We start from the raw sequence: 13,653 nt of genomic DNA on the forward strand, positions 1-13,653 counted from the left end.
TCTGTGCAAACCAGACCTGACCCAGCCCCACTCCCACCCCAGCCTTCCCACCACGTTGTGAGGAGCTGCTCTCTGTTGTCTGTGAGCTCCCGGAAGCCTCACCCCTTTCTTGCCTCCACTTACCTGAAGCCTGGCTGTCTTCTGCACCTTCCTCAGTGGGGGCTGTGCTCTCTCACCCCTTGGACTTCAGGCCTGGAAGGGATAGGTCTGCTCCTCGCCCCCATTGCTCTCCCAAGCTCCTTTTTTTCTTCCCTCAAAGCACCCTGCTCCCTGGAGCTCTAGCCTCAGCCCTCCACTCCTCTCACTGCTGCCTTCTCCCAACCTCCCAGTCACCTCCTTTCACTTGCTGAGCCTACCAGAGCTGGGTTCCCTCTTTCCTTTTACATCCTGACTCCCCTCACCATCTTTGGTGACTGGAACACCCACATGGACAATTCTAATGACACCGTAGCCATGAGCCCCTCATTTCTGGGGATGCCTTCCTCCACACTCCAACAGTTATTGACAACAAACATAGAGACAGTGGGCCCATTGGAGGAGGTTCCATTTATCTTCAAAATTATAATTTCTATAACTGGGGTGACTGTATTTATTTCCCAAACTGGGATAATTTTGTGAATGAAAGAGGATACCAGAGTAATTAAAAGTATATTATTTTGGGAAATATTTACTTATTGATGACAAACGGTTTTTGTACTAAGGCCCCTATAAAATAATTATACTCCAAAACTATTTTCCAAAAGAACATTTTTTTTTCAAAGAACATTTTTCTTAAAATAATAAATTACTTGTGTGTGTACATTGAAAAAAGAAACAAACTCCTTTATATTGATTATCTACATGTTTAAAAATATAGGCTGAGTAACTGTTCGTAGTACTTATTGAAGTTCTTTGATTAGTTTCTGAGCAGAATCTGTCACTAATCGTGTGTCACTGGTATCTTTACAAAGAATTTCCTTTTTTTTGAAAAATAGTTTTCATATTTTGAAGTTTTTGAACGTATTTGTGTACAATTGCCTTTAAAGTTAAATTTATGGTTAATAAATTTGAAATTGCTGACACTGTTAATTGATTCTTCTCTGTAGCCCACATTTTAAATTGTTATACTCTCTCTCCAGGTACTGAGAGATTTGGTAAGCTTTATGCAAATTCTGCTAAATGGATGATGACTTTAATTCAAAATGTTTTATGTAAATCTTTTGTGCCAGGTATTTACACAGGTATTACCTTTTTGCCTCCATTCGGAGTAGCATGCTTCAACACACATTTTTACAAAACATAACTTGCTGAATGTCATCTCTGTTTGTGAATCTACTGAATGTTTCCCAGTTGCACATGATTTTACATCCTAACACATGAGCCCTTCACAGAAGCTGGAAGCAAAAAGTGGAGTTCAACCAAACCATCCTAATGTAATGCTATTAATGATAATGTTTGATAACAAATAGAAGCATCCAGGACAAATGCTAAACTGGATGGGACCCAAACAGGGCTCTCGCAGGAAACAGCTGTAGCACTGACTGCTCAGAGGGAGCTCAGTGGTTCTCAATTCTGATAACATCTCAGCCCCACAGAGAGCTCTTCAGACACGCCGGTGTTCAGGCTCCATTCCCAGACCCGAGTTCACTGGACTGGACTGGGATGGGGACTGGGAACCAGCGTTTTAGTCTTCACGTGATTCTAATACGCAGCCGGGGCTGAGAGCCTCTGTACCTGCTTTTAAGCCAGACCGACTGGTTCTCTGGGGCCGGCCCCCAGTCGGCCCTAAAACTAGAGGTTGCCAGCACAGTGTCTCTGCCCCTTGGGTGTGTCGTCGCCCTGAGCTGGGCGTGAGTGCACTGCAAGTGCTCTGGGGAAGGAGAAGAGCAGAGGGTGGCCCTGCCACAAACACTGAACTGCTACCCATGACACAGAATGATCACATGTATCCTTTTAAATATTTAATTAAGCAACTCCTACATTGTCAGGACAAAAATGAAACTTGTTGAGGGTTACAGAGTTCTAATGACAAGTAAAAAAAAAACCTCACAAAAGCTTTGGTTAAGCCTGTCTTAAGTGCTGTCCTCTATTCTGAATAGTTATTTTGAAAACAGTTGTCAAAACGTAAAACTCTCAGCATCCTCAAAAGGATGTATCATTTGGGCTCATTTCTACAAATTCATGATCATCTTCCTAGCTCCAAGTTTTGAAATAGGAAAAAAGCACACTGGCAAAGAATAGTAATGACACGGCATTTCTCCAGCCCACATGCCTCCTGCCCCGTGCGTGCCCGTGAAGCGTTGGGGGCTGTCCCAGCGGGAGGCAGGGCAGCGGCATTTGCCCGCTCCGAATTCAGTTCCGAGGCCGTGAGTTGAACTCGGTACAAATGTTCTGGATGACCTTCGGGACCAATTTGTAGAGGTTGTCAAACTCGTCCACAAAGAAGGCGTGGTCCTTGGCTGGGTGAGTGGCGATGACATCCAGCTCGTCCTGTGCAGCCCAGGCGATGCCTACTGCATAGGTGATCACTCCTGTGGGGACAAAGTTTCCATGAAGCAGATGGAAATTTCCAGGCAGAGGCACGGCTCATGAATCCTTGCCTTCCTGTTGCTCTGCTGGCAGCCAAAGCCAGAATCAGAAATGTGCCCCAAAGCATGAACATCTGCTATACACTCACAGTAACCAACTTGATACAGTTGCTATCTCACCGGAGGTTATAGTCTTTTGAGGAAAAAAAAACCCCCAACAGATAAATGCAGTAAATGCTTGATCAGAATTTCCTATCCATGAGCAGCAGAGGGGATGATATTTTTGGGACAAGTGAAACGTTTGCTGCCATGCAGACCATACCACATGGCACAAGCCCGCTCTACCTGCGTGAGGAGCCACACAAAATGTCAGTCTTAAATGCATCAAAAAGGCAGTTCAAGATCTTTTTAACTAAGACAGTGGCATTGGATGACTTTAGGCTTTGTAAGCCATGAACTCCAAGCTCATCCCCAGAGCAGGGACACTGTACAAGGACCTGGAGAGACAGCCACTCAGGACGTGCTCCATCGTCGCCATGAAGGGAGGGTTTCAGGATACGTCAGTGGCCAACAGTGTTAAATAATGCAAGGAGGTCATGTAAGATGAAAACAAAATAGTGCTCAATGGATTTAGAAAAAAACAGAGAGACATTGGTAGCCTGGAGAGAGCAGTTTCAGGGGAGTAGATGCCGAAGAAACCAAATGAATTGCTGTGCGTTGAGAGTGAAAAAGGAATGGAGATACGGGCAGCACATACAGCTGACCCTTTCAGCAGTGGGGCTGTAAGGGGAGGAGGCTGGAGCATGGGGCCAAAGAACATTTTTTATTGTTTAGGAAGGGAGAGGCTCGAGGATGTCTAGATGCAAATAGTGGGATCAAAGGGGTGGGACTACAGCAGGGAGCGAGGTGCCCGGGGAGCAGAGGACAGATTCAGAGACGAGGCGTCTGCTCTCGGGGGGAAATCAGGGACACTGGTGTATGGTTCTTGATTTGGGGTGGGGGCAGCTGGCCAGCAGGCACATGACCTTACTGTCCAAAAGCCTATTCCCAGGCCACCTTCAGGCTGGCCAGAGTGGGGTGAGCAAGATGCTGTGAAACAGGCCTCTGTCCCTCAGCCACCCACAGTGGCCCATGTCATGATCTCCAGCATCCTCTGGGTGCCCTGTCCTGACTGGAGAGCCATCCACACCTCACATGGTTCTGGTCTAAGCTGCTTTTCAGTTGTGGCTCATTAAACAGCATTTAAGCTGCCAGTCCCTTTGCTTACCTTTCCGGGGTCTTCTCTGAATATCGCCTACATTGGGAACACCCAGCTTTGGGCCTTAACATGCTGGCAAGTGGCAGAGGAACAGCTTTGCGGCAGAACGGGGTTGGCTTAGACTGACTAAGCTCTCATTTCCGCTCAAAGTTGGAAAGGCTGTCCCCTCACCCCAACAGAAATGCAAACGGTGTTAGAAATTCAGTTTTTCAGGTCCCTGAGCCCACCCTTGTAGAGAACCTTGTCCTGGCAATTCTGACAGATGGCTGCCCAGCCGTGGCTGGGACACTCCCAGGGACACGGTATATGCCCTTGACCGGAATCGAACCTGGGACCCTTCAGTCTGCCGGCTGATGCTCTATCCACTGAGCCAAACCGGCTAGGGCTCTGCTTATGGTTCTGAACGTTCTATTAAGTGGTAGACAAAAGCAAGACATAAAAAGTCCCTTCCTCGTCCCACCGGCCCACTCAGCAGCAGACTGGTCAGGAGGACCAACTCACCCTTGTAATGAGCAGCCATGGCCGGGATTCGGATGTCATCATAGGACTTCCCGTCGGTGATGAGGATCATTAGCTTCCTCTTGTTGGGCTTGGACTCCTTGAAGAGCTGCTCCAGGGCATAGTTGATGGCAGCGCCCGTGCTGGTCCCACCGCTCCAGTAGCCCACCCTCTTGATGGCATTGAGGATATCAGGCTTGGTGCTGTACGTGTCAAACCCAAACTCCAGCCGCTGCTCGTAGGTGTACTGCACAGCCCCGATGCGTGTGTCCGTGTCTGAAATCTCAAACTCCCTGCTGAGGTTGGCCACGAACTGGAGGACGGTGCGGAAGTTGCCCGTCCCCACGCTGCTGGAGCCGTCGATGACGAAGCCCACGTCGGCCGAGTTGAAGCAGGTCTTGCTGCAGGCCAGCCGGTCCGTGTCGCAGACCCGCTTCACCAGGGGCTGCACGCTCTTGTGGAGACTGAGCCAGCTGGGCACGCTGACTGAGTAGAAGCCGTTTGTCCTGCACACGGCCTGGAAGACAGAGGGGGCACACCTGCCAGGCCAGGGCTTAAAGCAGCCGTGGGCAAACTACGGCCCGCGGGCCGGATCCGGCCCGTTTGAAATGAATAAAACTAAAAAAATAAAAGACCGTACCCTTTTATGTAATGATGTTTACTTTGAATTTATATTAGTTCACACAAACACTCCATCCATGCTTTTGTTCCGGCCCTCCGGTCCAGTTTAAGAACCCATTGTGGCCCTCGAGTTAAAAAGTTTGCCCACCCCTGGGTTAAAGTCTCCAGTCTGTCTCGATTACCCTGGACCCACCAGGGCAGGGAAGAAGCAAACAGACCCTTGTTCGCTACTCTAGTTAGTCCTCCTCAAGTTCTCTCTCTCGGTTCACCCCCTTTGGCACTGGCTGGGGCAGACCCGTCCTCAGCAGGGTCTCTGTGTGGTGGAGAGCCATCCATGAAGCACGGGCTTTGGCTTCATATTTATGCCTCTGCAGAGTCGTTGGTTTATCTGTGCTGGGAGCTGGCCGTATGATTGGCGCTGGTGGGCACCAGCCATGGGAGGATTAAAGAATGCTTTTGATCTGATGGAGAAAATGAGACACACACACGAGAGGCAGCTACAGAAACGTCTCCAGAGCAGCCCTGGGCCCAGCGAGAAGGGGCCTCGCATGTGTCAGGGGTTACAGTCCATGCTTTTGGAGGGATTCTCATTAAATCCCCACCCTCGTCCTGCAAATTGGAGTTATAACCCCTCTGCCATGACGGGACAAACCCAGGGCCAGCTGGGAAGGGACATCTCCAGTCCCTGAGACCAGAACATAAATCTCTCTGCCTTAAAAGCCCAATCTGTGTCCTCCAGACAACCCTGCCTCCGGGCACATGAATATTTATTTACTTGTGCCCAAGCTCGCTCCAGAAACACTGTAATGCAGCTGCGAATAAACACGGAGCCACCTGGTCGGTGAGCTCCTGGAAGTGAGCGGGCTGGTCTTCCTAGAGAGGAGAATCGCAGACCTGCTGTCGCCAGATGAGCTGGTATAATACACATTTTATTCAAAACAAAAAATAGCTGAACAGTGTCCCAAGAAATATTTTAAATTGGTTTATAAGAACCTAAATGGAGTTCATAAAGCTTTCCTTGGACGAGGTGACATTTGACATGAATGTGGAGGCTGAGCTGAAATCCAGCCGATGGATGGAGAGGAGAGACTCCCCCCCGGCAGCCTGAGTAATATCATGGTAGGAGAGAGCAGTGGTGCTGGGTGTGGACAGACGCCCGTGGCTGGAGCCCAGGGCCTGCGTGTGGGAGTCACAGCAGAGAGTCGGGAGCAGCGTTTGAAAGCATGATCTCCCTGACCTGGCTCAGTACCACCCTTTCCTTGTTCATCAGAGTGGTTAACCTGCAGTGTGCGTGCATGCACATGTGTGAGCTAGTGTATGGTGCCCGTGTGCATGTTCATGGGAAGGCTCGCTGGCTGCCTGGCTCAGGTCCCTTGCACTGTGGAGGAGCCTCTTTGTGGGACCTGGGGACACTGCTCCTCCCAAGGTGCTGGCCTCAGCGCCCCAGCTGCTGTGGGGTTTTGCTTTGAGAGGGCCATTCCTGGCTCCAGATGTACTAGTCCCTCACTGGAGACCTCCTGCCTAGACGTGAGCTTAAGGTTTGTTTGGAGGAACAAGAAACACAGCCCCGAAGGCTGCTACAGCTTTGCAAAGTGCAGAGAATCCTTGCGATGGGTGGGTCTCTGGCTGTTACATACCTTGCTTGCGAAGTTGGGCTCCATCACGTACGGTTTCTCATGTTCAGCGGCGCCTTCCATGGTGAGGAAGAAAACGTTGATTCCTGACTCTCTCGCAAGCCGGGAAGCTTCCTCCACCTTGTCCGTGGGCCAGCCATCCACCAGCACCACCGCCACGTTGGGAGCGCCGCCTCTGTTTCCGTTGGCTTTGGAAAAGAAGTTCTTGGTCACAAAGGAGATGGCCCGGCCTGGAAGAAAAAGAAAAGTCAAGCTTGGAGTGATTATAATGATAGGAATAGATCGTAACAGCATAAAGAGGCCCAGAAAAACGCTCTCGTTCCCTCCCTTGTTTCTTGCTTTGTTTGCCGCGTTCACTATTTTTTTTTTTTTTGCGTTCACTATTTTTAGCTCAGTAGCTTATGCAAATTCGCAATGGTGTGCAGCCATCACCACTATCCATTTCCCTCTGCAGTCTCCCTTTAAGCCTTTGATTTCTGATTGTCTCATATTAAAAAAAAAAAAAAAAAAAAGAGGGGACCAACAAGCAGGTAAGAAAACTTTCTTGGGAACAAAGAAGCCCCACGAAGCCCATAAGCTGGTCCCATCTTGTCTTCCAGAGCATGGAGCGGGAGGAGCCTACCGAGTGACCGGAGCACCTGCCTGCCTTCCTGCAGCTTGAGGGGAGCCTGGGGCTACAGGGGCTGCTGGGTGTGGAGGACTGTATTCCGGATTCATGGTCCCTTCTATCCAGCTCCATGCCAGGGGTACAGGTGTGGCTTGCCAGGGCACTGTGAACACCCACTAAGAGCTGAGGCACTGAGTTAATCCTGTTGCCTGTTGGCTTTGTGGCCCCAGGTCACTGCCTGTCTCTGTGCCTGGATTTCCATGACAACACACTGCCTCAGCTGAGCGTAACTGTCGTGACTAAGGGAGCCTCCAGCATGCCTTTCCCAAGCGCATGTTTTATACTGCCAAGGGTCTCAGGAAATTTTTGGAGTCAATTGGGGTGACTGTCCCAGTTTGCCAGGACTTTCCCAGTTTCAGCACTGAAGGCCCATATGCTCCCAGGCCCACTGGGATGACTGGTCACCCTCAAGTCAGCATAGCTGCATATAGTGAGTGAGACAGAGCCCTTAACCTGGGGTCTGTGGATCCCTAGGGCACTGGAGGTGTGTATACATAAATCCCCTGAAATGATTCAGTGTTTTGTGTGTATAAGTATCTATTTGGGTCGAAGGGTCATAGCTTTCAGGGGATTCTCAAAGGGTCTTCAATCTAAATGAAAGTTAAGAACTACCTTCTTAAGGCTTTAGGATTAATGTCATTACAGCCAACACTTTTCTGGTTTTGGTCAGCATCCTGACTCTACTGGCCAGGACAATCTTACCCGTCAAGTGAAAGGATCAGCTGGTTACATATGCAGTTGCTGGAGAAATGTCTTAGAGATCCCACGCGAGCTGGCTGCTCAGAGAAAACCTTGGCTGCTGAGAACTGCTTTCATAACTAAAGCATAACTTCCCTCAAGGCCCAAGGGCCTTTGGCATATGGGTGATGACGATGCTTGATCATACTGAATCCGTGATCATACTTGAGACATGATAGATACTGTGTGAATCATTCCTTGATGTATTACTATGTTTCCTCCTATCTATGATGCTAGAAAACAATCATGTAGAAAGAGAATCCTGGTAGCAAGATAGAACGAATCCGGATCACATACCTACGTTAGACAGCCCTCCTCGCTGGGTGATTTTCTCTATGCCTGCTTTCAGATCTCGGGAACTCATGTGAGTTTTGAGGTTGAATTGGGTAGCAGGGTTATCTCTGAGGAGCCAGAACAAGAAATAAAAATTAGGTGGACAGTTATTACCGGTGGAGGAAAGCAGAAATCATGGCGGATTCTTTCCTGTACAGCAAGCATGTCAGACTCGCGGCCCGTGGGCGGCATGCCTCATTTATTTGCCCCATATTAGCCTTTGAGTTTGGCATGCTTGATGTACACGTAGAGCAGTGCCGGGGTCCAACCCCAGCGGGTCCAGGGGTCCCCAAAGATGTAGACGGAGTCGGCGAAGAAGGAATGACACGGAGGCAGCGTTCAGTTGATCATCATAGCCGGGTTCTCTTGTCAGGGTCTCCTGCCAAGTTCTGGTCTGGATCTCCAGCGAAGTTCTGGCTAGGATCTCCAGCCAGGTTCTGTGTCCATGTTCTCTTGCTAGGTTCTCCAGCCAGGTTCTCCAGATTCTCCAGCCAGGTTCTGTAGCCATGTTCCCTCGCTAGGTTCTCCAGCCAGGTTCTGTCCAGGTTCTCCAGCCAGGTTCAGTCACCAGGTTCTAGTCAGGTTCTCTTGCCAATTTCTGTAGTCAGGTTCAGTCCAGGATCTTTTGCCATGTTCTCTCCAGCGAAGTTCTTCTGTCTGTAGGTTCTGTGTAGGTGCTGTCTTCATTCTGTCTCCTAAGTTCTGTGTCTTGCTGTCTTATTACATCTGTATTTATACCAGTTGATTCAATCCTATCAATCTCTATTACAAAGGTTAGGGCGTTTCTTATCTCCATTCCAGGGAGTAAAGATTATGTAGCTTAAGCATGATTGTTCATAGTTAAAGTGATTAATTACCCGCCTGGCACTTAGTTGAGGGGTTTTATTCCCTCCCTAACTTCCGGGAAAAATTCCTACCTGGGGAAACAACCTTTCTAGGAGAGGCATCCCCTCCCTGACTTCAGGGAAAAATTCCTACCTGGGGAAACAACCTTTCTCGTAGAGGTGACCTTGGTTAAAACACACAGTGCTAAGGGGAGCAAACATATTAAGAACAGTATGCTATATATGCCAGGTCCCTTGAAACAGCAAGGATGGACCGGCTCCCGGCAGAGCAGAAGCTGCTTCAATGAGGTACCCCACTGTGGACAGAAGTAACGGTGAGACGGGAGGATGGGCTCCTCCCAGTGTGTGCGAGGAAAGCGGGCTGGCTCAGGCTTCAGGACACGTGGGTTCTAGTTTTGACTGTTATTTCTTAGCTGTGTGACCTTGAGAAATCATTTAACTCCTCCGGGCTTCAGCTTCTTCATCCGGTAAAAACAAAGACCATAGCGCTCATATTGCTAAAAAGCAGGGCTGTTTTCAAGTGGGGTTTTGCAAATGTCAGGATGTTCCCAGGCTGCCCCAAACCCTCCTCTCCAGAAAGAGTCTCAGCTGCTGGCCGCTCCCTGGGTTACCTCTGCACTGGAATGAATCTTAGTGGTGTCCAACAAAGACATCCCTTCAGCTTTTTCATGTTGTGGCTCCCGTGACTGGGTGAGAATATTCACCTCTCCCCCAGGAGGTCAGCATCTCCTTGATTGAAGCCTAACAAAGATGAGCCCGAGAGGAGCTGGGGCGAATGAAGTGGAGAAACGGAGGGTAATCCTTCTCCAGAGAGGAGCCTCCGTGGGGAAACAACAGCCTTGGGAGCAGCTGGGCAGAGTGTGGCAGACCCGCATGAGCAGGTGGGAGAGGGGTGCTGCCAGGGGTGTGTGCGCCCACGCCCAGGAGCGAGTGCGGGTGAGCAGTAAGACCCCATCTTAGGAAGCACCGACAAGGCTGTTGGCAGGGCTCCGTAGGAGTGAGACGTCTAAGGTCCCACAGGGCCCCTAGACTCCAGGCAAGGCTGCACCTGGTTCAATGCTCTGATGCCGCTGTCTCCGACTTCTTCATAGGTTTTCAATAAGCGTCCCTGCAAATTGTGTGGCTGCTCCTGGCTGCAGGTTGCTAAGTCTCCAAGGAGAGTGTGAAGGAGACTTTAGAAAGCAGCCTTATCTCAGTTAATACAATTACAGCGGCTACAACTCCGGACACGGCATCACCAAGCTGCCCAGCGCCAGTTTATACTGAAATTAAGGTCTTTACACCAATTAATGGCTGTCCACAACCACTGGCCAGTGTACATATGAACTAAAATTTCTAGATTTGGGGAGAAACAAAGGCTGTATGTGCTTAGATAAATGCAATCACTGGAAACATCTATATGACCTGGGAGATTATATGTATACTAGAGGCCTGGTGCACAAAAATTTGTGCACTTGCGGGGGGGGTGTCCCTCAGCCTGGCCTGTGCCCTCTTGCAGTCTGGGACCCCTCGGGAGATAACGACCTGCTGTCTTAGGCCTGCTCCTGGGTGGCAGAGGGCAGGCCCAATCCCTAGGTGCAGCCCCTGGTCGGGCTCAGAGCAGGGCCGATTGGGGAGTTGGGGCGCCGCCCCTGTCATGCACAGAGCAGGGCAGATTGGGAGGTTGCGATGCCACCCTCAGTCACGCTCAGGGTAGGACCTATTGGGGGGTTGGGGCACCGCCCCCTGTCACACTCAAGGCAGGGTCGAGGGGGAGGTTGCGGCGCTACCCCCTGTCACGCACAGAGCAGGGCCAATCAGGGGGGTTGGGGCGCTGCCCCCTGTCACTAACAGAGCAGGGTCCATCAGGGGGGTTGGGGCTCTGTACCCTGTCACGCAGAGAGCAGGGTCGATCAGGGGGTTGGGGAGCTCCCCCCTGTCACGCACAGAGCAGGGCCCACTAGGGGTTTGGGGAGCTCCCCCCGTCACTCACAGAGTAGGGCTGATAGGGGAGTTGGGGCACTGCCCCCTGTCACACACAGAGCAGGGTGGATCAGGGGGTTGGGGTGCCGCCACTGTCACACTCAGGGCAGGGCTGATGGGGAGGTTATGGCTCTACCCCGTCACACACAGAGCAGGGCCCGTGGGGGGGCGGTTGGGGCGCCGCACCCTGTCACACACAGAGCCGCAGGGCGATCAGGGAGCTCCCCCCTATCAGGCAGAGAGCAGGGCTGATCAGGGGGTTGGGGCGCCTTCCCCTGTCAGGAACAGAGCAGGGCGGATAGGGAGGTTGTGGCCCCGCCCCCTGTCACACACAGAGCCGCAGGGCGATCAGGGGGTTTGGGCGCTGGCCCCTGTAAGGCTGATCCTGGTGCTGGGAGGCATATTACCCTTTTACTATATAGGATAGAGGCCTGGTGCACGGGTGGGGGCCGGCTGGTTTGCCCTGAAAGGTGTCCTGGATCAGGGTGGGGGTCCCCACTGGGGTGCCTGGCCAGCCTGGGTGAGGGGATGATGGCTGTTTGCAGCTGGTCACATACCCTTCAGGGTGGGGGTCCCCACTGGGGTGCCTGGCCAGTCTGGGTGAGGGGCTGAGAGCTGTTTTCAGGCTGGCGGGTGACTGAAGCTCCCAACCGCTCCTCTATTTCTTTTTTTTTTTATTCTGGGCCAGCTTTAGCTCTGAGGCTTGGCTCCGGCTCTGAGGCCTCGGCTGCTGAAAGCAGGTATCTGGTTTGTTTGGGTTCTATAATAGAAACACTGTTTCAACTCCAGCTCTGAGATCCCGGCTGGCTGAAAGCAGGTTTCTGGGGTTTTGTTTAGCTTCTATATTTGTAACAATGTTTCAAACTGCAAGCTCAGAGGCCGGCAAGGCAGGCGGGGAATGTTGGAGTCCTCCGTCACTGAAGCAAGCAAGCCTCATGTTCGCTTCAAGCTGCCTGGCTGCCGGCCGCCATCTTGGCTGGCAGTTAATTTGCATATCGCCCTGATTAGCCAATGGGAAGGGTAGCAGAGGTACAGCTAATTACCATGTTTCTCTTTTATTAGATAGGATATATATATTTAAATGGGAGCTTTTCTGTTTATGAGTTCATTAAAAATGAAAAAATGAAAAATAAAAAAAGTAAAAGCAGCCTTTCCACAAACACCAAAAGTAGATCCAGGAAGAAGCAGCTTTAGACAGTGCCAGGTTGGAATTCGAAGGGGCCACAGTGCATGGAGCCTTAGAGGTCCTTCAGAGGACCTGAGAGGGGACAGTCTCTGCCCCCCTCCCTCCTTCCCTAGCTCCATCCCTGTTTGCTGACCTTCCTAGTTAGGTCAAAGTGACCTGTCAGAGGAGAACTTGTAAAGGCGCTGGAAAGATGACCCTCTGTATTCCGTTGTATTAGTAAGTACGAGAGGCATGGGCTGGTTCTTAGGCAAAACCACGGCAGCTACCTTCAGGGGAGACTAAGGAAAGTTGAAAACAAGCTCAACCGAGGTGGATATTCGGAAAAATCCAAAGAGGTGCAGTGCTACCAGAGGAAAACCAAGTTCTACTTTAGGATTAAATTAGAAAAACAACTACACAACAAAACAGAGGCAGGTGGGGCAGAATGAGAATGACGCTTCTTCTAAAGGTCCTGATTTTGTATTTGTAATTTCATGTTATTTTCCTAAAAGGAACCCCAAATTGCATGCGTTTCAGGGTCCCTAAAGTCTGGATCTTCCCTTGGTGACCAAGAATAAGAACTTTTTTAGGGCCTAAAAGAAAAAGTTGAAACAACAACAACAAAATAATATTGGCTACAAAATAAGAAAAGGCAAAATTGATATTGACCATAAGATATATGTAATTGTTTACCAAATAACACTATATATATATATATATATATACTTCTTTAGTTATAAGAACTTTAGTTCATAAAACTTTAATTGTATTTGAAAATGATTTGTGGGCTTGATTTTCTCACTTTGAAAGATTTCCTGAGTGTGTCTGATGATTGTGAAGAAATCATACCTAATTATAATTTGTGTTGCTTGTAGACAAATAATTTAAAAAGCAAAAGTATAAAACTTTCTTTCAAAAGTTTTTACAGAAAAAACATTATTTAAATGTGGAACCTAATTGCCTAGTCACATCCATGGTGTTCCCCCAGAACCCTGTGCTGAGGCGTCTTAATGTTGATCACTTTGTAGAGCAATTGTCGATTACCTGTCTCTTTCCTATTCTACATAAACACTGGGGTCTCTGTTTTTTTGTGTGGTAGTTATCTTCTATGAAGTCACTCAGAGCATCAAATTAGCAAATACTGAGCCATTGCTCCCAGGGGAAATACAGGGCTAGGTTCCTGTGGGCCTCAGGTTACAACATTTGCATCAGTAGATGAATACAGAAACTTGATTGATGTATGTTTCTGTTCGACGAAACCTAATTTAATATATGTTTCTTACAAATAATTATATGAAATATTTCTGTATAATAAAACACTAGCTGAGAAGGGTTTAACATTTTCCTGACCCTGGGTAATGTTTACACAAATATCTTTGGCTTTCGGCCTCACAATGCCATCCACTATGCATTTTAAAAAAATCA

The 13,653-nt window shown here is 49.5% G+C and overlaps 1 protein-coding gene across 1 annotated transcript in view; it reads right to left on the reverse strand.

Moving 5' to 3' along the window:
* Positions 1–1,927: 1,927 nt before the first annotated feature.
* Positions 1,928–13,653, reverse strand: part of LOC308525913 (vitrin-like) — a gene marked incomplete at its 5' end in the record, with an annotated part of 37,930 nt that continues 26,204 nt past the window's right edge. The window contains 4 exons of the mRNA XM_081100788.1: positions 1,928–2,510; positions 4,267–4,780; positions 6,522–6,748; positions 8,221–8,324. Of these exons, the coding sequence (XP_080956914.1) occupies positions 2,332–2,510; positions 4,267–4,780; positions 6,522–6,748; positions 8,221–8,324 (1,024 nt within the window). The 3' untranslated portion in view covers positions 1,928–2,331. The remainder of the gene's footprint in view (positions 2,511–4,266; positions 4,781–6,521; positions 6,749–8,220; positions 8,325–13,653) is intronic.

Source organism: Myotis nattereri (genome assembly GCF_964212035.1).
Source record: "Myotis nattereri genome assembly, chromosome: 10".
NCBI lineage: Eukaryota > Metazoa > Chordata > Mammalia > Chiroptera > Vespertilionidae > Myotis > Myotis nattereri.